At 58.9% G+C, this 21,427-nt stretch overlaps 3 protein-coding genes across 5 annotated transcripts in view; 1 reads left to right on the top strand and 2 right to left on the bottom strand.

Moving 5' to 3' along the window:
• Positions 1 to 738: 738 nt before the first annotated feature.
• Positions 739 to 2,589, bottom strand: TIMM29 (translocase of inner mitochondrial membrane 29). Its single transcript, XM_043586555.1, has 2 exons — positions 2,355 to 2,589; positions 739 to 2,273 (listed from the first exon to the last, which is right to left on the bottom strand). Exons 1-2 carry the CDS (start codon positions 2,446 to 2,448, stop codon positions 1,585 to 1,587), a joined length of 783 nt encoding a protein of 260 aa, XP_043442490.1. The 5' UTR covers positions 2,449 to 2,589; the 3' UTR covers positions 739 to 1,584.
• A 3-nt stretch (positions 2,590 to 2,592) lies between these two features.
• YIPF2 (Yip1 domain family member 2) lies at positions 2,593 to 8,003 on the top strand. Of its 3 annotated transcripts, none has more exons than XM_043586554.1 (10): positions 2,593 to 2,703; positions 2,885 to 2,945; positions 3,346 to 3,503; positions 3,597 to 3,674; positions 4,615 to 4,702; positions 6,005 to 6,121; positions 6,233 to 6,399; positions 6,476 to 6,658; positions 6,762 to 6,874; positions 6,976 to 8,003. In XM_043586554.1, the coding sequence occupies exons 2-9, from the start codon at positions 2,915 to 2,917 to the stop codon at positions 6,855 to 6,857; spliced, it is 918 nt and encodes a 305-aa protein (XP_043442489.1). In that variant the 5' UTR covers positions 2,593 to 2,703; positions 2,885 to 2,914; the 3' UTR covers positions 6,858 to 6,874; positions 6,976 to 8,003. The 3 variants fall into 3 exon arrangements, with proteins under 3 accessions (XP_043442489.1, XP_043442487.1, XP_043442488.1); XM_043586552.1 differs by having other exon boundaries at positions 6,747 to 6,874; XM_043586553.1 differs by having other exon boundaries at positions 6,747 to 6,874; positions 6,959 to 8,003.
• CARM1 (coactivator associated arginine methyltransferase 1) overlaps positions 7,071 to 21,427 on the bottom strand; it is a 39,349-nt gene continuing 24,992 nt past the window's right edge. Inside the window, 15 exon segments of the mRNA XM_043586550.1 lie at positions 7,071 to 8,647; positions 8,810 to 8,878; positions 9,140 to 9,217; positions 9,310 to 9,422; positions 9,507 to 9,596; positions 9,683 to 9,820; positions 10,267 to 10,356; positions 10,544 to 10,629; positions 14,180 to 14,261; positions 14,443 to 14,533; positions 16,647 to 16,824; positions 18,017 to 18,088; positions 18,090 to 18,128; positions 19,012 to 19,116; positions 20,044 to 20,150. Of these exon segments, the coding sequence (XP_043442485.1) occupies positions 8,505 to 8,647; positions 8,810 to 8,878; positions 9,140 to 9,217; positions 9,310 to 9,422; positions 9,507 to 9,596; positions 9,683 to 9,820; positions 10,267 to 10,356; positions 10,544 to 10,629; positions 14,180 to 14,261; positions 14,443 to 14,533; positions 16,647 to 16,824; positions 18,017 to 18,088; positions 18,090 to 18,128; positions 19,012 to 19,116; positions 20,044 to 20,150 (1,481 nt within the window). The 3' untranslated portion in view covers positions 7,071 to 8,504.

Below are 21,427 nucleotides of genomic sequence, written 5' to 3'. Positions count from 1 at the left end.
TAATTTCTAGCAGGATGCTGTTAGGATCAAAAAATAGCATCCCGAGTTCGAGGATTAAGGCACAGGGTTGGGAGTTGCAGTTTGAATCCTGGCTCTGCCACAGTCTTGGAAAAAAAAAATCACTTTTTAAATTTTTTTTTTTTTTAATTTTTTAACCTTTATTGATTTTTTTGAGACAGCATGAACGGGGGAGGTTCAGAGAGGGATGGAGACACAGAATCTGAAACAGGCTCCAGGCTCTGAGCTGTCAGCACAGAGCCCAACGTGGGGCTCAAACTCACGGACTGTGAGATCATGACCTGAGCCGAAGTCGGACGCTCAACTGACTGAGCCACCCAGGCGCCCCTTTAAAAATTTTTTAATGTCTGTTTATTTTTGAGAGAAAGCGTGAGCACGATAGGGGCAGAGAGAGGGAGACACAGAATCTGAAGCAGGCGCCAGGCTTTGAGCTGGCAGCACAGAGCCTGACGCAGGGCTGGAACCCATGAACCGTGAGATCATGACCTGAGTCGGACACCTAACTGACTGAGCCACCCAAGTGCTCAGAAAAAAATGGACTTTTTGAACCTCACTTTTTCTGCTGTAAAGTGAAGATGCTGACGTACAAGATGCTCCACTGTCCCAAAAATAAGGACATAAAAATTACTGTGTGTCCGGCACCCGGAGCATGAATGGAAGGTCTAGAAGTACCAAAACTAAATGGCCGAACGCAGTAACACAAACATCCCAACAACGACAGTTGTTTCATCTCAAGGTTTTATCAAGCAGCCACAAACCACGCGGGTGACAGAGGTAGTCTCATTCCTGTATCTGTAAAGGAGGGTCATCCTAACCTTTGTACACTAACACATCCCATTCCACAGGATTCTGGGTTTTCAGGGTTTCTGAAATATAAACAGAATCTATGATTCCATAAATAATTCCAAATTAAATAATGTTTTCCCCTTCTGCGTCATTTTGACATCACTGTCCTAGGTGGTAAAAAGTTTGGTGTTGGTTTTTGCAAAATGCTGTCCTGTGAAGTCTGCAGTCCTCCCACTGCAGTCTCCGGGTGGGGTGTGGCTTCCTGTCAAACATTACCATTTGGGGTACCCTGGGGGCAGGGGGCGTAGGATGCCTGTGGTATTTTCCCACTTTCCTCTGAGACTAGTAATTTTTTAACTTTATTTTCAAATAGAGACACTTAGGACAACGAAAAGAACGTTGCCAAGCTTAAAATAAAAATCTGAATAGTCTTAGGAGAGCGCCGGAGTCACTCGACACTAGGATCCCTCGGGCGAGGGGCTGTGAGACTCCACGAAAAGTTCATTTACACAAAGGGCTCACACCGAACGCTCGCAGCGCAGCGATCAACTCCACCGTCTTACCGCTGGGCCCTCCCTGACCCAGAGGGCTCCGCAACCGCTTCAGCTAACAAGGAACAAGGGGAGGGGGAGAGGGAGAGCGGCCTTCTAGAAAGGTGGCGAAAACGCAGGGAGAGCGCGCTCTGCACAGCATTTGCTTCCCCGGCTCGCAGCGGCCGTGCGCTCCGGGCCACACAAGCCGCCGGGGCTCGGAGCCCGGACCCGACCCAGGCCCGGGGTTTCATCTGGGCCCCTCGGGCCGCACCAGGGAGTCGGCCTGGCTGAGGGCGAGTCGGTCCTTCTTCTCCTTCTGCAAGACCTGCTCCTCCCACAGCGCCTGGTCCACCTGGTCGTCGGTGAGCACCACGGGCTCGTACTTCTCGTCGAAGAGCCGCTCGTTGGTCTCGGAGCGCAGCTGATGGGGCCCGACGACGCGCAGGTGGGCCGGCAGGTGGAGGAACTCGTCGTCGTTAACGTCGCAGTCGCGCATGCGGCCGGCCAGCACCCACCAGCGGCCCACGAAGCCCACGTCCAGGATCCGGTCCGGGAAGTCGGCCCAGCGGGGCTGCAGGTAGCGGCAGCGGGCCTGGTAGAGGCTGGCCTGGGCGTCGACGGGCGCCTCGTACACGAGCGAGCACAGGCCCAGGCTCACGTGGCGGAGGCGGCCGCGGCCCCGAAGCCAGAGCAGCCGCTGCACGTGGCCCTCGGAGACGCGGTTGCGGGTGGCCGGGGCCAGCAGCAAGAGGGTCCCCGACGCGTCGAGCAGCGCCTCCTCGAAGGCCGCCTCGCCGGGCGCCAGCGCGCAGCAGGCCGCCGCGCCGCCCAGCAGCCCCACGTACGCGGCCGCCCGCCCGGGCCGGGCCCGCGCCGCCGCCGCCGCGTCCCCGCAGGCCTCCGCGTAGTCTCGGAGCAGTACGCGGGCCCAGGAGCCTGGGGGGAGGGAAGCGGGATAGACGCGGTGACGGCGGGCCGCTGCGGCCACCCACCCCGCCGCCTCCCGCCGCTACTCACCCAACCGCGCCCACACGCCGGGCTTCGCGGCCGCTGGGCCCCCAGGGTCTTCACGGTTTCGGGACCAAAATCTTTTCAGAGCGGCCGCCGCCATCCTCTTCCGGCTTGGCGTCCCTGTTCCGACGAGAAACGCCGGGAATGAGAAGGAAAAGGCCCCGGGCGGGGGTGAAGGGGGGTGTCTCTCCTGCGGAAGCGTCAAGCGCGCCGGAAGTGGCTTCCCGTCGGAAGAGGATAGAAGACGGACACGGTGCCGGATGTTGCTGTCTGGTTTGAGCGGGGCCGGCTGCGGCGGGTAGGCGGGCCGCGCAGGCGCAGAGAGTCTGGGCCACGCCGCCCGAGGGAGCCTCAGGTGAGGGGGGCGGGGTGCACCTGTGGGGCGGGGGCGGCGAGTTCAACCCCCCCCCCCCCCCGAGGCTCGGTGCCCTTAGCTGCCAGGCTGGGCTCGGTGCTGAGGGATAGACATCGGTGGGGTGAGGGAGGGCACCGCATTAATTGGGTTGGGGGCGGGCGTCATTGGCTTCTGTCCTCAGAGCGGGATGCGGTGACGCCCCTGGGTGACCATGGCAGCGGCTGACGAGCTGGCCTTCCACGGTAAGTGCGGCCGCGACCTGGCCCGAGCTCCTACTCCCTCCGCCGGCCGGAACCTCCCACCCAAGATCTGATTGCCGTGTAATCTGAATCCCCAGTCAGCTGTGAACCCTGACCCCGACCTGACACCCATTCCTGACTCGAACCCCGCTCCAACCCTGAACTCAGATCTCAAAGCAAAGCTTCTCTCCCAGACCTGACCCCATCCCAGCACCAGGCTTAAGTTGTAGGCGTGCGAGACCACACCTTCTAACTCCCGCCAAATTTAGGAAGCTGGGACCGTAGTTGGAGGGAAGGGTTAGGTGGCCCCGGTTGGGAGTCTTGGCCCCCAGATGAGCAATGGGCCAAACCAGACTGTCCTGACACCTAAAACCTACCTGTGGCTCGTATTCCTTCTCGACAGAGTTCGAGGAAGCCTCTAATCTGCTGGCCGAGACCCCAGATGCGGTCACTACCAGCGGAAGTGGTCAGCTGACCCCACAGGGGCACGTGGCTGTGGCTGTGGACTCAGGTGGTAGCTATGGAGCCGAGGAAGAGGTCGAAGAGAGCGACAAGACAGCGGTGAGTCACAAAAGTGCCCGTGCCCTGCCTCCGCCCCGCCCCCACCCTCTGCCCAGGCTGTAAGGGCAGCCACTGAAAGCCTGTGCCGCGCAGCTCCTGCAGGAGAAGCAGCAGCCTGGATTCTGGACCTTTGGCTACTATCAGAGTTTCTTTGACGTGGACACGTACCAGGTCAGGCCCTGGAAGCTGGCGGGATAGGGCTTGGAGTCATAATGGGGTCCAGTCACTGTTCACTGAGCCCTCCCTGTGCAGCCGAGTGCCGGTAGTGCCCGGGTGGGAGGTCACGAGTCCCCCCCCCAGGCTGGTAGATGTCACTGTGGTGCGGTGTAAGGATTATGGGGTGATTGGGGCTCCTGTGAACACACGCTCTGACGGGCTAGAGTAGGGCCCCTTGGAGGAAGTGAGGGATGGGCTTAAGGCCTCGAGGAGAAGGAAGACTGAACTGGGTAGAGTGATGGGAAGCCTGTGTCCTAGGCACAGGGAGCGGCAGATACAGAGGACCCAAGGTGAGGGAAGGCACGAACTGCCACAGGAGCTGTCACTTGATCTGGCTGGAGAGGGTGAGATGGGGACAGGCAGGCAGAAGCCAGATCACAAAGGGCTCGTGTGCTGTGCTGAATTCGGGTCTTATCCTGAGGGTGCTGGGAAGTCGAGGAAAGGTTTAGAGCAGGAGAGGAATGGGCGGAATCAGCAGACCTGGTGCAAAGAAGATGGGTCAGAGGTGCCAGGGAGGGAGATGATAAGTCTGGGGTGCAGGGCAGGTCACAGAGTGGAGAGAGATGTAGGCAGGAGGAGGCCAAGAACTTGAGTGTCCCCGGGCTGGGAGGGGAGGCAGTGAGACAGGCAGTTGAGGGCAGCCAAGCTGAGAGGAGGGAGCAGCGGAGAGAAGAACGGCAGGCCCGGAAGGGTCCTTCAGAGTGGCAGCACGCAGTGGGTATGGAGGCTGGCCAGGGGAAGGGGCTCCAGCCCATCCAACCCCGGGGGAACATCTGAGCCCTTTCAGGCAGAGGGATGGGGAGTCGGCAAGGAAGGAGCCTCCAAGGGCTGGGCAGGAGCTTGGGGGGTAAGGGCCCCATGCAGGCTTCCATTCTGCACCTCACCTTGTCCCTAGGTCCTGGACCGAATCAAAGGCTCGCTGCTGCCCCGGCCTGGCCACAACTTTGTACGGCACCGTCTACGGAATCGGCCGGACCTGTACGGTGAGTGGTGGTGTGCATTCAGCTTGATCATTCCTTCAGCATGGCTGGACTGAGTACCAGTCTCTGGAACGCAGCCGAGCGGAAGGCAGAGGTGCTCCCGGAGAGCGGGAAACACACATTCTGTGTGGGGAGACAGACCTGCAAAAGGCTCCCCAGGGCGGTGGGGCTCGGAAGAACAGTGGATGCTTTAGAGCACGAACGTTGCTGTCTTGCGTGGGTTGGTCAGGGAAGGAAGGCCCCTGAGGAGGAGAGAATGGGCCTTGTTCGGGTTGGGGAGACCTAGGGGAAAAAGATTCCAGAAGGGAGCGTAGGCCTGTGGTGGGAACATGCCTGAACTGCAGGGCAGTGTTGTCCGCGGAGCAGAGTGAGCTGCGCGAGGTCTCGGAGGTGACAGGCTTCAGAGGCCGCGGGGAGAAGGAGTCTCGGTTAAGGGCTCGTAGGCTTCCTCTGGCCGCGGCGGGGGGGCAAGGGCAGGTGCCAGGAGGCCAGGGAGGTGGTGAGTGCCGTGGCCCAAGTGTGGGATGGTGGGGCCAGGCCCCCGGTGGAGGGCAGTGGTTGGACTGTGGAACGTGTCTCAAAGGTGGAGCCGACAAGATTTGCTGGCGCACCAGATGCGGGGTGGGAGGAGACACGCGACGATGGCGCCTAGATTTTCGCCGGAACCACTAGAGGGATGGAACTGTCAGTCGGTGACTGGAAACGCTGGGCGGGTTTGAGGGGAGAGCCCAAGCGTGCCAGGCTGGAGTTGGGAGATGCCTAGATGTGCAGCACGTGGAAATGTTGACGATAAGCCTATAGTTCAGGGCACAGACCCGGATTTGAAGCCAGCTGGGGAGTCGTTAGCCTAGAGGTGACATAAGGCCCTGAGGGGGCACAAGATCACGCAAGGGGTGAACACAGATGGAGACGAATGGCTAAGGACCGGGTCCCAGCCGGGTCCCAGCCGGGTCCCTGTCATTAAAGGGATCGGGGGCTACAGAGGTTGAGGAATTGCTGGGGAGGTGACGCGGAAGCCAGGAGCATGGAGTCCTGCCTAGAAAGCACACGTGGAGTGTTTCCAGAAGGGAGAGAGCAGCTACGGCAAAGGCTGCCGGAAGGTCAAGAGGAGGGACCGAGCCAGCACCCGATGCAGCCACCCCAGGTCATCGCTGGTGGCCTGTGGACGAGTCCGGTTGATGGAGTGGGGGTGGGCCGGGGCGGGTAGCTCAGAGCTTGGCAAGAAGCTTGGGTCCTAGCACAGTCGACACGGGACAAGTCACCTGTCCCGGAAGAGCTGGGCCCTTCACCGTGCCCTGCCCGCAGGCCCCTTCTGGATCTGTGCCACACTGGCTTTCGTCCTGGCCATCACTGGCAACCTGACGCTGGTGCTGGCCCAGAGGAGGGACCCCTCCATCCACTACAGCCCCCAGTTCCACAAGGGTAAGTGGAAAGGGCAAGGCCCAGCCCCGGGCAGGGCTGGGAGTGCCGCGGGGCCCGGAGCTGGGGGGGAGGGGGCGGTGGTGACTGCCTGCCCTGCCCTGTGCCCCGTAGTGACCGTGGCCGGCGTCACCATCTACTGCTACGTCTGGCTGGTGCCGCTGGCGCTGTGGGGCTTCCTGCGGTGGCGGAAGCGTGTCCGGGAGCGCGTGGGGCCTTACACCTTCCTGGAGACCGTGTGCGTCTATGGCTACTCCCTCTTCGTCTTCATCCCCACTGTGGTACGTGTGGCCCGGGGATGGGGGCGGCGGGCGCCGTGGGGACGGCCCGGTAGCCAGCTGCCCGTGTCACCCCCAGGTCCTGTGGCTCATCCCTGTCCCGTGGCTGCAGTGGCTGTTTGGGGCGCTGGCCCTGGCCCTGTCAGCCGCTAGCCTGGTGTTCACTCTCTGGCCTGTTGTCCGAGAGGACACGCGGTTGGTGGCCGCCGTGCTGCTCTCCACGGTCGTGCTGCTCCACGCCCTTCTGGCCACAGGCTGTAAGGTATGGGGGTGGGCGGGCGGGAGGCGGGGCCTGGGGTCGGGGCGTCACCGGCCCCCACCGGCGCTGACCCTGGGGGGCTTCGGTTCAGCTTTACTTCTTCCAGCCGCTGCCCCTGGAGCCCCTGGTGCCTCCACCCCAGGCCACGTCTCTGCCCCTAAACCTGCTGCCGCCGCCCACCCCAAGGTCCCAGGTGACCTAGGAGGGCCCGAGCCGCAGGTAAGGACCAGTTTCCGGCCGTGACTGAGGGGTCTTCCCGCCTCTCCTCCTCGAAGGAGGCCTCACCGGGCTGGCTGCTCTTAGGAGTCTCTCTCTTTCAGGCTCCACACGAGGGGACGCCTCCGCCTGCCCCTCACATGAGGACTGAAGGCCCCCTCGACACCTCGAGATCGCTCTGCTACTTTCCAGACTTTTCTTACAAAGCAAACACTTTTATTTTCTATGCAAAGGTGATTTCAGAGAATTTATATAAAGGTGGGAAAGGGGCAGCCAAGCAGGGAGCTTCCGGTGTGGCCATCGCCCCCACGGGCTGCCCGCTAGGCCTCTGCTTTCCCTGGGGGGACGGTCGGGAGAGCAAAGGGGGCCACCCCCACCTCAGCTGTGCCTGCCCTTCCCGGGGTGCCCGGTCAGCAGGTCCTGGGGCCTCCTCACCTGAGCTCCACCACGGCCAAGTTTGGAGGGGTTAGAAACGGGGCGGGGGAGCAGAAGTAGAAGAAAATGGCCTGTGCTGAAACATACATTTCCTTGTTTATTTTTTTGTTTTTTGGGGGGGTGGGGGGGTGGGGAGAGGTCCCTGCAAGGCCCCTTCCCAGGCTAGGGAGGGACCACAATGCCATCATAGTAAGAGGGACTGGAGCATCTACAAATGTGGGGGGAAACACACAGGCCTAATGTGAGCTACAAGGGAAAAGGACGCCTTCCACGACCGAGCCTCGAGGTCTCTCAGGTCCGCCCTGAGCGGCTGACGGTGGCCCTTTCCTCCAGGCCTGGGGCCCACGGGGCCACCTGCTCTAGCTCTCGGCAGGGGTGGGGGAGGGGCCCTGCAGGGGCTCGGGGACAGGACAGCAGCAAGAGGCAGGGGCCGAGGACGGAGGGCCTTCCCGACAGCCGGGGTGGGTTGTACATTCAAGTGTGAGGTGAACCCTTTGGTGGGAGGGGGCCTCGGGTCTCCAGAGGCCTGGCCCCACCCCTGTCCCGAAGACTCGGCAGGGCTGCCCCTCACCACTGAGCCTCTGAGTGGGGGAGAGGGGCTGCTGGCTCGGCCCGGCCGGCCTGGTTTCTCAGAGGGTCTGTGGATTGACACTGGTTCTTCTCGTAAAAAAATAAAATTAAAAAAAGCAGCATGTCACGCCCATTGTGACCAAGGCCTGGTAGAAGGGGAGGCCCCGCCCAGTCAGGACCGCCTTCCCCCTGGAGACAGGCGGGGGGGGGGGGGGGGGGGGGGGGGCCGGCGCCGAGGGACCCGTTGGGGGGTGGGGGGTGCGCAGCTGCTCCCCCGACCTCCCCGCCAGGCCTGCAGCTGTCAGGCCCGGACACGCCTGTTACGGAGGATGTCAAACCCAGGTCAGGGTGGAGGGCAGGAGGGGGAAACGGGGCTCCCACGACATGATCTCGTGTAAAATACGGCAGCGACACACGCTCGGGGCCAAGATGTGGGTGGGCGGTGGAGTGGGGGCGGCGGCGGCGATGTCGTGTAAAAAAGTGTCCGAGTTCCCATAGCAAAGAGGGCCGTGACCGGGTGTTTGGGCTTCTCCGGTACAGGGGTGAAAGCCGCCCAGGCAGGGGGGTGGGTGGGCAGGGTCTTCATTTGGTTTCCTGGTGCTGTCAGTCTGTTCCACGCCGGAGGGGCCTAGCTCCCGTAGTGCATGGTGTTGGTCGGGATGGACATGGGCGAGGCCATCGAGATGGCGGGGCCGCCCATGGTGAACTGGCTGTTGACCGCGTAGTGGGCACTGGAGCCGCCGCCGCCGCTGCCCTGGGCGCCGGAGGACCCTGTGGGGCGGGCGCGGGCACTGAGAGGCCAGCTCCGCCCCCTCGCCCGCCCAGACCCGCAGCAGAGGCAGAGAGAGAGAGAGCAGGCGAGAGGGCAGGCGGGTGGCCCGGGGGTCCGCACACTCACACCCGCGGGACCCCGCTCCCGCCGCCCGCCGTTACCTTGGACAATCCCCGTGCTCATTATGGAGCCCATCCGGGAGTGGGTGTGATTGACAATCCCCGTGTTGGCTGCGCGGCAAGAGGGAGGGAGGAAGGAAGGGAGACGGCGTCACCGCCCCCGGCCCGGCCCACACTCTCGTCACTGGGGTGTGGGCAGGGTGGGCACAGCGGCTGCAGAGCGAGGCAGAGAGGAACGGAACAGAGGGCCTCCGCCAGGAGCCCCAGGAAGAGGAAAAGGTGACGTCGAGACACCGCGGCGCAGAAAGCCCGAGCGCGCAGACGTTCCTGGACGCCGCCCCTCGTTGCCTCCGGACCCCGGGGGACACTCACCTAAAGGAATCAGGTTGTTGTGGCCCACGCTGGAGCCGCCGGCAATAACACTGCTCAGGTCGTAGGCGGTCGGCATCCCTGAGCGCAGAGGGAGAGGTCAGGGCCTGGGCGACAGGGTCTCTGCCCCCGGGGGTCCCCACCGCCGGCCTCTCCCACGCGGGGCTGCTCACCGGCCACGGCCATCCCGCTGCTGAGGTTGTAGGTGCTGCCCGTGTTCCACATGTTCTCCGAGGGGGACGTGTAGTGGGAGCCGGGTGGGGGCGAGGGCGTCGTGCCTGTGTATCTGCAGCAGACAGACCCGGGCGCGGGGGTGAGAGGCTGCGGGCCAGGAGGGGCGCCCCGCATTCAGGCCGAGGGCTGATCCTACCTGAAGAAGGGGTTTTTCAGATCCAGGAGGTTACTGGATTTGGAGCCCGTCTGGTCTACCTGGGCCACAATACTGATGTCATAGCTCTGTCTGCAGAGAGGGCAGGGGAGGGACAGCCATGAGCTGGCTGGGTAGAGGAACCCCTGCCTCCCCCAGCCCCAGGTGGCAGCTCACACCTTTTGTTGGCAATAAGCAGACATGTCCCTGAGAGCGTGTCCCCGGCCTTGGCGAACAGTGGTGACTGGAACAGGCACCGGACCTGGTACCAGTGGGTCAGGGGCTCCGTCGGGGCCGTGGACAGCCACACTGTCATTCTGTCAAGCAAGGACAGGCGCACGCTTGACCAGGCTGGAGCCACTACCCTGTGCACCTTGAGCTCTACACGGGCACCTCTGATGGGTGCCCCGGGGGCCTGGAGCCAAGACAGGCTGGCTGTCCAGGCGTCCCAGGCACAGGCCCGCGCATACATACAGATCCACAGGGGGTCCGCTCACCCTGATGTCTGCGCCGAGAGACAGAGACCAGGTTCCGTGAAGGACAGCCACCGAGTGCAGGGTAGATACTCCCTCCCACAACACTCTCCGGCTCAAAGGTGAGACCTCACTGCCTTTCAGAGGGGCCACGGAACCTAGTCCCCTAGGCCTAGTCCTTCCTCCTAGTCCCCAGGCAGCCTTCCGAGGCAGCCAGGCCTGGGGGTCACTGCAGGAAGTCCTGGGGCCGGGACAGCGGGGAGAGCGCGGCCTGCTCCGGTTGTACTCACATGGAGCCAATGAAGGCGACATCAAACCAGAAAGCCAGACCGTGAACTAGCCCGGAATGCAGCATGTGGAATTTGAATGGGATTTCTATCCTGGAAGGCAAAGGGCAATGATTACTGGGGAAGTCAAACAGGCTGCCGACAGAGGGGGGTGGCTGGGGGCGGTGTCCTGGGGCCCCTGCGTGCCCACCGCCCTGGGGCAGGATGCCTGAGGGCGTCTGTGGTGGCCCTAGACTCCAGCAGGAACCGGGCTCAGGAGGAGGGGCACGGGTGCCGGTACCTGTGCAAATCTCCTTCTTTGGCTTCTAAGAAGTTCACCGTGTACTTGACAGACTTGGCCATCAGGATCCGGATGTCAAACGTATCCTGGGAGAGACCACAGCAGGACTTGGCTTCAGGCACGGAGGCCAGGCGGGAAGGGGAGAGCTGTGCCCCCCTCCCTGTCTGGCCACGGCCTCGAGGCCGTTCGGCTAAGCCCACTTCGCCCTCCCTTCTTAGACGTGTTGGGGGAGGACGAAGCGGTACGCCACCGTGGTGGGCAGCGAGGCGACAGCCCTCAAAATCACCACCTTTCACGGGCATTAAAGACTCGTTCTGGGAATTTAACCTACGGATCCACGTGCACGTTTGCAAGCTCACACGCGTAATTAGGTTGTCTAGAGTAGAGACACATTCGGGAAACCATCTCGTTACACCACCAACGTGCCATCCATAAAAGACTGTATGAGAACTAACGAAAGAACGAAGAAAGAACAGACGGGGAAAGATCTCCGAGATAAACCGCTAGTTAAAAAGCAAGCTGGAGAACTACGTGCTCACGTCCACACCCAGCTATGACGAAGGCTTTTCATCAGACTAACACTCTGGAGAAGAACTGTGTGAGCTGAATAAAATATACAGGAAAACTACAGCCTGGTTTGAAAGCACTGAAGAGTACCGAGAGCAGCCACGGCTTTGGGAGCCCACATCCTAGAGAGAAGGGAGATGTGTTTTGGCCTGTGCCTTTCCCCTTGGGGCAGGACCTTTCGGCAGCCTCCCTGGGTGGGGAAAGCAAAACGGAGGCTCAGGGTTACCAAGGCAGCTAGGATTCAAGAGGTCAAGATACGAAACAAAAGGGAAATGTAGACACAGGTGGATGTTCTACATACAGTTTCACTTTGTGGCATTTGCCAATTCCTGAGCTGTGTGGAGGGGCGGGGCTCAGAGACAAAGAACCAAAGCAGAAAGCCACTTATAAGACACTGAAAAAGTAAGAAAAGGCTCAGGTGCATACTGGTGCTGAGAGGGTGGGACGAGGGACCCCCCCCCCCCCATGGGGCACCCACCGTGGTTACATGGAGACCACTGCAGGCGAGGCCCTAAAGCAGCAGTTCTCCAAATGTAGTCTCTTCCAGAGCACTCCCAAGGTCAAAGCTATTTTCATAATACTAAGATGTTTTCTGCCTTTTTCTTGGGTTCACTCACCTGTGATAAACACAACCGATTGAACACAGAAGCAGAATCCAACTGTCTTCTATGAAGCCAGACATTAAAGAGACTTGCAAACTAAAAAATCCCAACTGTTCTCGCTGAAAACTTTTGGAAAATAGTTTTTTTTTTCCCTTAAAAATGCTATTTATGGTAACCTGCAATGAGCTTATTGTTATTTTTTTTTATTTAAAAAAATTTTTTTTTTTTTACTTTTATTTATTTTTGAGACAGAGAGAGACAGAGCATGAACAGGGGAGGGTCAGAGAGAGGGAGACACAGAATCTGAAACAGGCTCCAGGCTCTGAGCTGTCAGCACAGAGCCCGATGCGGGGCTCGAACTCATGGACTGCGAGATCATGACCTGAGCCAAAGTCGGACACCCAACCGACTGAGCCACCCAGGCGCCCCGAGGTTATTGTTATTTTTAAATAAATATATATTTTTTAATTTCTTGGGCTTAATTTTTAATACCAAGAGATATTGACAGTATATCAATAGCTAAAACACTAACAAAAGCTCTTTGGGATCCTCCATTTTTAAGAATGTAAACAGGCTTAAAAAATGTAAAACAGGTCACTGAGACCAAAATGCTTGAAAACCACTGCCTGTCTTACAGGGAAAGCTAGAAGTAGACCAGCAAAGTCAAGTCTGAAAAGCAGCCTCTAAATATATCAAGTGCCTTATAGGACCAAGGTGATCTATCTATATATGGCTAATTGCCTGAAGAAAAACAAATACTTGGAAGGAAAGACATCATCCAGAGCCTCTATAATTTTTCATTCTGGTATCCAATGACCAGGCATACCAAGAAACAGAACAAGAGAATGAAGACCAAAAACTAAGAGAATATAAACAAAAAACAAATACACTGAACATCCAGATAGTGAAAGTGACCAAAGATTTACAGTATGTACAAGAAAAAAGGTAGAAAAAAATGTATTTCAGAGAACTAAAATAAAAAAAATAAGCAAAATGAGATCCTAGTACTGAAATTAAGAATTAGAAAATCAGCTTAAATGGAAAAGAGAAGATTAGAACTGGAAGATGGATCAGTAGGAAATGTGAAAATGAAGCAGAGAAAAAAGGATGGAAGGAGAAAGAGAATGGGGCAGAGGTAGTGCTTAAAAAGACAGTGCCCAAGAGTCTCCAAAAACTAGTGAAAGACATCAAGTGCGGGGAAATAATGTAACCTTATTAATGCAAAAAATAACAAAACAATTTAAAAGAACATTCAGGATAAAGGGAAAAAGATGACAAATTTAGACCCACAGAGATCAGTAATTACATTAAATGTAAAATGGTCTCAATGTTGTAATTGAAAGACAAAAATAAAAGGTCAATCTGACTAAAAAACAAATGCAAAATACATGCTGCTTACATGAGGCAAACGTTAAGTAATAAGGACACAAAAAGGTTGAAGGTAGAAAGAAAAAAACATACTGTACAAAGATTAACCAAAAGAAGGCAAGAGTAGCTAAACTACTATCAGGAAAAAGAAAAAAAAAATATTTTAGGCCAACCTGTACTACTTGAGGAAAAAAAAGGAACCCTTTTTATATAGTAATAAAAGGATCAATGCAACAGGAAGATACAACAGTCCTAAATCTGTATGCACCTAATAACACAACGCCAAAAAACATAAAGCCAAAACTCAGAAATGGAAAAAGAAATCTACAATCAGTGATAGGAAAAGCAGATCCCAACCTCCCCCCCACCCCGCCCCATTTCAGTAGAGGTAGGCAAGATTTGACCAATATGATTAACTAACATGACCTAATTCTTAATACAACATTCTTCTCAACTGATAAACATTTTTTTCAAGTAGAGAGAGAACATTAACCAAAAGAGATCACATAGTGGGCATGAAGCAACTGTCAACAAATTTCAAAGGACTGAAATCATACAGTGTATGTTCTCTGAACACAGAAATAAACTAGTTTGCTGATTATGCTATATTTTGAGAGAAAAAAAAAAGACTATATATATGTGTGTGTGTGTGTGTGTGTGTGTGTGTGTGTGTGTATTTGTATATGCACATTTAGATATAAAACTTCTGAAAATATATCTAAGAAATACTGTTTGCCTGTAGGCTTTCAGTTTATACTTTTATGATTTTTGAACCATGGGTCTATATATCAGTTCAAAAATCTCAACATCAATCAAAATCAGTTCACCAAGAATCAATTCATCTAACAGCAGTTTGCATGTACTGCACGCTTACTGTGTGTTAAAGCACTCTACACGCATTGCCACTTTATTCCCAACTACCCCTGTGTGAGAGCTCTGTGTAGCAGCAAAAGCAAGAGCTCAGAGAGGGGCGGCGGCTTTCCTAGGGCTGCAGAGCTTGCACAAGACCTAACAGGAAAGCCCACGCCCGCCTCTTGTCACCCCAGAGGAAGGCCATGCCTAGTGCCAACTGTGATAGTGCCTTGAATGCCCCACTTACCACCACAGGCTGCCGGAAATACTCGTCCACTGCAGCGCCTCGGAGGGCTGACAGGTCCACTCCATGGAAGGATGGCTGGTACCTGCAGAGAGCCCCCATTCCCACAGCAAGGTTACCAGTAGCAGGAGAGACAGGTGGGGCAGGCTGCCTTCTCTCCCAGCTGGCCCTCAACCAGCCCAAGTCTTTCGGGTCCTACTGAGGATGCGGAAAAAAAGAGAAGCGGGGCCATCCCTGAGAAGGCAGGACACCCAGGTCACACTCACCAGAAGTTGGCCTTGGTGAACTGCTCCATGTAGAGCTGTTCATCCGTGAAGGGTGCCAGATGGACGTCACCAATGGTGGGGAACATGTTTCCTGGGAGTGGGGGGCAGGGAGGGGTGCTGACGTCAGGGTGGAACATCCCAAAGCGCCTGGCAGAGCTTCCAAATGGCCCCTGGATCCCCAAGCCTGGGACTTCCCAGCCTCTCATTCATTCATTTGTGCATTCGTGCGACACAAAGATATGGAGCACCGTCTCTGCCACTGGCCAAGATGAGCACTTGACGTGCACGGTCTCGTGAAACTTGGCCGGCCAGCCAGGGAAGCAGGAAGGCCTGTCCTTGTGTTCCATTACCAGGGCCGGGAGGTGGGAAGGCACCTGCCAAAGCCTCGGGGGGTAAGCAAGTGGTGCCTGGGGTGCAGCCAGGCCTCCGGGTCCCTGCTCAGCCAGCCAGGTGGTGCCTCTCGAGTGCTGCTGTCCATGGACAGGTGCGCAGCCAGGGAAAGCGAAGCAAAGCGCTCCGGACAGGGCGAAGGCAAGCCCTAGAATATGCCGTCAGCGCCTCGGATGAGGCTAGAGGCTAGGTGGGGGGGTTCAGCTGAATCTCGGCCTCTGGCAAACAGGTGAGCCACCTGGCCACCCTGGTCTGGCACGTGGGTTGACACGGGAAGGGGGGTTGGCCACGGTCCTCCCTCCGTGTGACTCCACAAACAGACGGAGGAGTCCCAGTCAGTGGCAGAGAGAGCCAGGGCTTGGGAGGCCCCACCCCCCTGGGGTAGTCTAGGGCCCCAGGTCACCTGGCCTCCAGATGCGGGCCTCCCTCCCTCCTTCCATGCAGGAGAGGGGGGCCCTGAGGCACTGGCAGGAATCTGCCTCCTCTTCCCGCTAGAAGGCTCAGCTACAGCCACCGGGATGGGGCGGGGGAGATGCCTGACTTTGGCTCGGAGGCCACACTCCAGGCCACGTGGCCAGGAGGAGACCGCCAGCCCCCAAGGGCGTTACGGGAAAGTGCCCCTGCTCCGGAGGCACCTAAACGTATGTGGCTGGAGAGAGGATTCCCTTCAATCCACTGAAGAGCATGTTGGGACGGATGAAGACACGCAGGCTGGGGGCAGGAGGGCAGTGCGGCCGGCCCGGCCCGCAGCCTCGTCACGGGCGGGCTGCCCGCCGGAGCCTGACGCCCCTCTGTGCTCGTGCCCCATGAGGAGGAGCCCATTCCGCTGAGGCACCACCCCCGGCTAGCTCAGTCTATCCTACAGGACGGGAAGGGAGGAGAGGGGGTCCAGGTCACCAGCACCTCCCCCCCCCGCCGGCAGCCTGGCTTCCCACACGCGCACCCGTAACACAGCCCCCAGCGGCGGGAGTACAGCCTGAGGCCAGTCCCTGCAGCCCAGACCCAGGGAGGCCAGAGGACCAAAGCAGGTGTTTCCCCCACAGAACCACCCATCCCCTGGCCCCCACGAGGCCTGCCAGTCCACCAGCTTCCCGTGTTCTGTCCCACGGCTGCTGCCCTGGCCAGGGTCCCCCTGTGCCACACACACCCACACGTGCACACAACCCCTTGCTTGCACAGAGATACTCAAAACACACACACAAACCGTGAACGGAAACAGAAATACCAGCAGACGTTCCAGGCCGTGCACATAAACCCCAGGGACATGCGTAAGTATGAACAGCCTGCGACCCAGGTGTGCAGACAGGCAGGCACAGCGACACAGACAGGAGGCCACAGAAGGGCAGGCCAGACAGCGGCTCTCTGACGCTCGAGAACCCCCAGCCCACTCTCTCACACACACGAACTCCCTCCTTCGTCTCCCTGGCTCGGCGGAGCTCAGGGGCCTGTCACACCAGGATGAGGTCTGTGGCGCCAGGAACGAAGACGGAAGGCTGGCTCCTCGGGAAGGTGCCCAGCACAGAGTACCTTCTGCACCTGCCACAACCCCCACTCCCAGCTAGATACTGTCCCCGCGACACAGGACCTAAGACAGCAGAGGCGGCCCGGAGGCTGTCCGGGGGCAGGGCAGGCGGAGGTCTGGCCGGGGGGGGTGGGCAAGGGACTGGGGGTAAAGGCCCGGATGCCCCCGGCACCCCAGGCTGCCAAGGCAAGCAGGCAGGGCACAGAATCACAATGGTACCAACTGAGCAGCAGCCAGGGGCCCTGCGGCGGGACCCCCTGTGGCAGCCACCTGCGCCGGCAAGGACACTCACCCCCCGGCCTCAGGTATTTCTTGGCGTGGAGGTAGCTCTCGAGCATGCGCTCGTTGAAGAGCATGTAGCCCATGGGCTCCGAGATGATGATGTCCACCTGCTCGGGGAGCGAGACTTCCTCCACCTTCCCGGGGATGACCACGATGCGCTCAGTGAGGTTGTTACTCTTCACCAAGACCTGCGGGCGCGTGGGGGGGCGGGGGGCCCAGAGGCGTCATGGGGGTCCCCGCACCCAGCCACACCATGAGTCGTCACCAGACCCTTCCTCTCGGGGGCAGGCTTCCACCCACGCACGGCCACCAAACCCCCGCCTCTCTCGTCAGCATTCCAGCCACAGCCACTGCCAGCCACGGCCCATGAGTAGCTCACGGCAACCTCAGCCCTCTCTCGGGGCCTTTCCTGCCGCGGCTCCCTGGTCCCCCGATGTCACCTCCACCCTTCGAGGACAACAGCTGATGGGAGTAGGCAGGACGAGGAGGCTTTGCTACAGCCACCAAAGCTAAACTCGGACACACCCTCCAACCCGGGGACTCCAGTGCTAAGAACGTGTCCTACACACGTCACCGCACACGAGAGGGGACAGAGCGTGGGGGGTTCAGCAGAGCACGTGTTTGCGCTGCAAAGACCGAAGCGGCCCAAAGGTCGATGACAGCCCAGCTGCATCTAAACGGACAACGGTCCCCGGGGCAAAGGGATGCCTGGCAGCCACTCGAGAGGGTGAGGGAGCTCTTTACGTGGGGACACGGACAGTCCCAGGCACGCGGCACGGGGGGCCGGAGCACGGCAACGTGGCAGCGTGCGGTCAGAGGACGCAGGCCGGCTTTCGGAGCCCCGGGGCGGCCCTGAGAGCCCCCCCCCCCCACAGGTCTCCCTCGTTCCAGAGTGGGGGGCCAGGCAGTTGGGAGGCGGGGTGGGGGAGGGAGGTAGCCTCGCAGTTAACCCTTCGCAGCGTTTCGGTCCTGAACCTCGTGAACGAAGGTTTCAACGCACGGAAAACGAAACGAGGAAACGACAGCATAAACGAAAGGAAAGCTTGCTGTTACCCACACTCCACAGAGGCGGGGAGCGGGGCTCGGAGCGGGGCCGCGATCCCACCCTGGTCCGTGTGACCGCACAAGCTGCCCCTCGGGGGCAAGGGGCCGTCCCCCCTCTGAAGAGCTCCGAGCTGGCTCCGACCCCGTCACGGAGGGCACACACCACCTCCCGTCCGGCAAGCCCGTTGACCCGTGGTTCCGGGAGACAAGAGACCAGAACAGAGAAGCGCTGCGCCCGGGCTCCCCGGATGTGGGGGTCAGGTCTCCCAGCGGGGCCAGCTTCCCCAGGCCGGAACAGAGCTCGAGGACAAGCTGGGGTCCCCGTGGGCCGCTCACCTCTGCGTGCTGGGCCATGGTGCTGGCCTCCACCGCGTAGATCTTCCTCGCCCCGGCCTGGGCGGCGAAAAAACGAGAGGATGCCAGAGCCACAGCCCACGTCCAGAACGATCTGGAGGAGGAAGGGGGCGGTGAGAAGCGGACGCTAGTGAAGCGAGGGTGATCCTAACGGACGTGCACGTCCCCCGGCGCTCGCTCCCCGCAGGACCCTCCCGGCCGAGTGTGCTCCGTGCCCTTCGGCCCGCATCCCAGCAACACAGGCCGGCCGCCCCCGGGGCTGGAGCACATGGGCGCCCCTAGCTGGAGTCCGAAGGCGGCAGAGCAGGATTTCTGAAGACTGCTAGGACGTTAAGACCATTACACGCCCTCAGGACGGATTCAGAAAGGACCGGTTTGGGCAACGATCAGGGTTTGGGCAACGATCAGTCTACGCAGGCAGCGTGGACGACTCCAGGCACGCCTATAGCTTCTCTGGGGATGAGCACTCCCTAAGTGCAGCCAGGAGCCCCTCTTTCTTTTTAGTCACGAGTCTATGCTACTCGGTAACAGTAAAAAGATTTTAAAAGCGACTAAGAAAATAACCAGACAAGTGACAGTACATCCGCGTGACTTACTGGCCCGTCCCAAGACCTCTCGTTATGGGGGGGAAAGGTTTTCTGCAGGAGGAGTACACAGAATGAGATCCTATTTTGTAAACCCGTTAGTTAATCAATTCTAGATTATATACGCCGATGCACGCATAGGGGGAAATCTGGAAAAAACCCTTACTGTTGGTTCTGGAGGTGAATGACAGAGGCTTTTTTTTTTGCGCCTACTGGGTTTTCACAAAAAGTAGACTTTGCTCTTGTAATCCGAAAAAATTAAAGATGAAATCAACGAGCAAAGAAAAACACAACTGGAGACAACCGACAGAGCGCGGGGGACCTGGGGCCTGGGCAGAGGGGCCCAGGGGAGGGGGGAGGAAAGCAGCCGCTCCCCCGGCCAGGCCCGCTCACCTTGTCCTTGAAGTCCGTGTGGTTCTGCAGGATGGCGCGCTGGTAGGTGCCTGTCCGCACGTAGTCCTGCATCATGTTCTGCTGCTGGGACAGGTAGCCGTAAAACTGGAACAGAGACACGCCAATGGCACAGGGCACGCGGCGGCACAGACGACCGTGGCCCTGGCTGGCCCTGCGACACAGGAGGGCCCACCGTGGGCGCAAACCTCCCTTGGGAGGCTGCACCCCCTCTACCGACCCAGACCCCGCTGGCAGCTGCCGGCCGCTCCGGGAAAGGGAGTGGGAAGCCTCAGGCAGCCCCCAGGAGGGTTACCGCCACCATCACCGTGGCCAACGTGTGCAGCCAGGTGCTGCCCAGACCTGGGAGCCTCCCAGGAGAAGTCAAGATTTGCCACAGGAGGGGTTCTGGGATTGGGGGCCGCCTGCCCCATCTTAGGGTCCCCAACGAAGCAGAGGTGTAGAACAGACAGAACCCTAGAACTCAGAGCGCCAGGCGGGTGAGGTGCTGCGGGGTCTCTCTGTAAGACAACGGGCGATCGGGAGGCAGCGTGGCACCTGGGCAGGGGCACAGGCTTTGGCATCAGGCAGACCTGGCTTCCCATCTTGGCTCTGTTGCATAATAGCTGTGTGACTTGGAGCAAGTCACTTAACCTCTCTGAGCCTCAGTTTTCTCATCTGTAAAATGGGGACAATAATAGTACTTACCTCCTAGGGTTGTTGGGAGGGTCAGTGCATCTGCAGGTGTAAAAGCGCTCAGACCAATGCCTGTTCGGTCCGTGATAACTGTGCTACTGTTACTCAAAACGCCTGTGAACCTGAGCTTCACCTGCACTCAATTCCTCCAGCAACCCTCCTAGGCAGACCCTGGCATCTCCGTTTCACAGATGAGGAAACTGAGGCCCAGCAGGCGAAGGAAACCTGCCCGAGGCTACGTGGCTAGTAAGGGGCAGAGCCAGGACGAGCACCCAGGTGGGCCTGCCCTTTGCTGCCCACCCGGTGGCGGCAGCCTGGTCGGGGGTGACGCGTACCCACCTGGAAATACTGCACGGCGGAGGACTCCTCTGTGCGCTCGCTGAACACCGACCGCTCCAGGGTGTGGCCCCGACAGGTTTTCAGGATGTTATAGAAGGAACAGAAGTCTGGAAGGGGGAGGCCAGGTCGTCGGTGGGCATCTCGGGGGTGGGGTTCCATCTACGTGCACACCCCGACTCTCCTAGTTTGAGCATGCGTGCTTGGTGATCTCTTTGTCCCCAAACCAGGGCTGAAATTCACGAAGAAGGGCAGCCAAACCCTGCCTCTTGGTGGCCGGCACGAGGCCGGGATTTTGCAGTCGGGGGCGGGGAGCGTGTGTGTGTGTGCTCCGCGCGGCCGGTGGGGCCGACGAGCCTGGCCGAAGCCTCGGGAGGACACGCGCCCGCTGAGCCAGGGTCAAACCTCACAGACTGGCCCGAGCCCAGGAACCACAAGCACCCCTACAGGGTCTGTGTGGGGCCGCCTGGGAGGGTGTGGGCGGCTACCCAGCAGTAAATGTATTTAACAACCTGAACTATACACGTAAAAATGGTTAAGAGGGTAAATTTTGTCATGCGTATTTTAACCCAGTGCCTTAAAAGTAGAGATTTCTAAGGCAAGCTCTTAAAAAATTAAAATCTGCAGTTTGGGAAGCTGAAAAAGTCCTGGAGGCGGATGGGGGCGACAACGGTGGGAGCTCGCGCGGTGCCCCCGGGCTCTACGCCCAGAAAGGGTTAAAACGTTAAATGTCTGTTATGTGTACTTTACCTCCATTTAAAAAACTGGTGGAATTTAAAGGGAAAAAAGCCAACTATAAATATTCATGGAGTCGGAAAAGACTAGATTGACACCAGCTCCCACTGCTCACCCCTGGGGTGGTGTTTTAAACACCGACTTCGGGTGATTTACGTAAGTAAAGAAAGAAATGGGGCGTAAGACTGCCTCCTGCGGTGGAGGGGGTCAGTCACCTGGCTCCTTCCACCCCATCCGGCTTCCTCTTCCACCGGGGGCACCGGGACTGCTGCGGGGGTGGGGTGGGGTGGGGGGCTGGCGGCAGAGGGCGGGCAGCTTCTCCACCTCGACTCTCCCAGCCTGGCCACCAGGATCACCGACATCACCTGCGGTGACCAGGCCTGGCTGCTGCACCAGTAAGCGGTCTCCAGCCCCAGGCGCCCCACCACCTCGGCTGCTGACCTCCACCTGAGCCACCAGCAGTCGCCTGGGGCTCTAAAAACCCTCCTCGGGAACCGGAGACCGCCTGCATCCACTTGGATCCCGGAGCAGGGTCCGCACAGAACCCTCCCGTGGCTTCTCTACGCGCTCGGAACAGAGCTCTGGCTGCCTCAGCTTCCGTCTCGCTCCCATCCTCCGCTGCCCCCAGACTCGCCCCCAGGCTCCACTAGGA

The sequence above is a fragment of the Prionailurus bengalensis genome, chromosome A2, assembly GCF_016509475.1.
Source record: "Prionailurus bengalensis isolate Pbe53 chromosome A2, Fcat_Pben_1.1_paternal_pri, whole genome shotgun sequence".
NCBI classification, from domain to species: domain Eukaryota; kingdom Metazoa; phylum Chordata; class Mammalia; order Carnivora; family Felidae; genus Prionailurus; species Prionailurus bengalensis.
The sequence above is the reverse complement of the archived record's forward strand: the minus strand, read 5'-3'. Positions and strand labels throughout refer to the sequence as shown.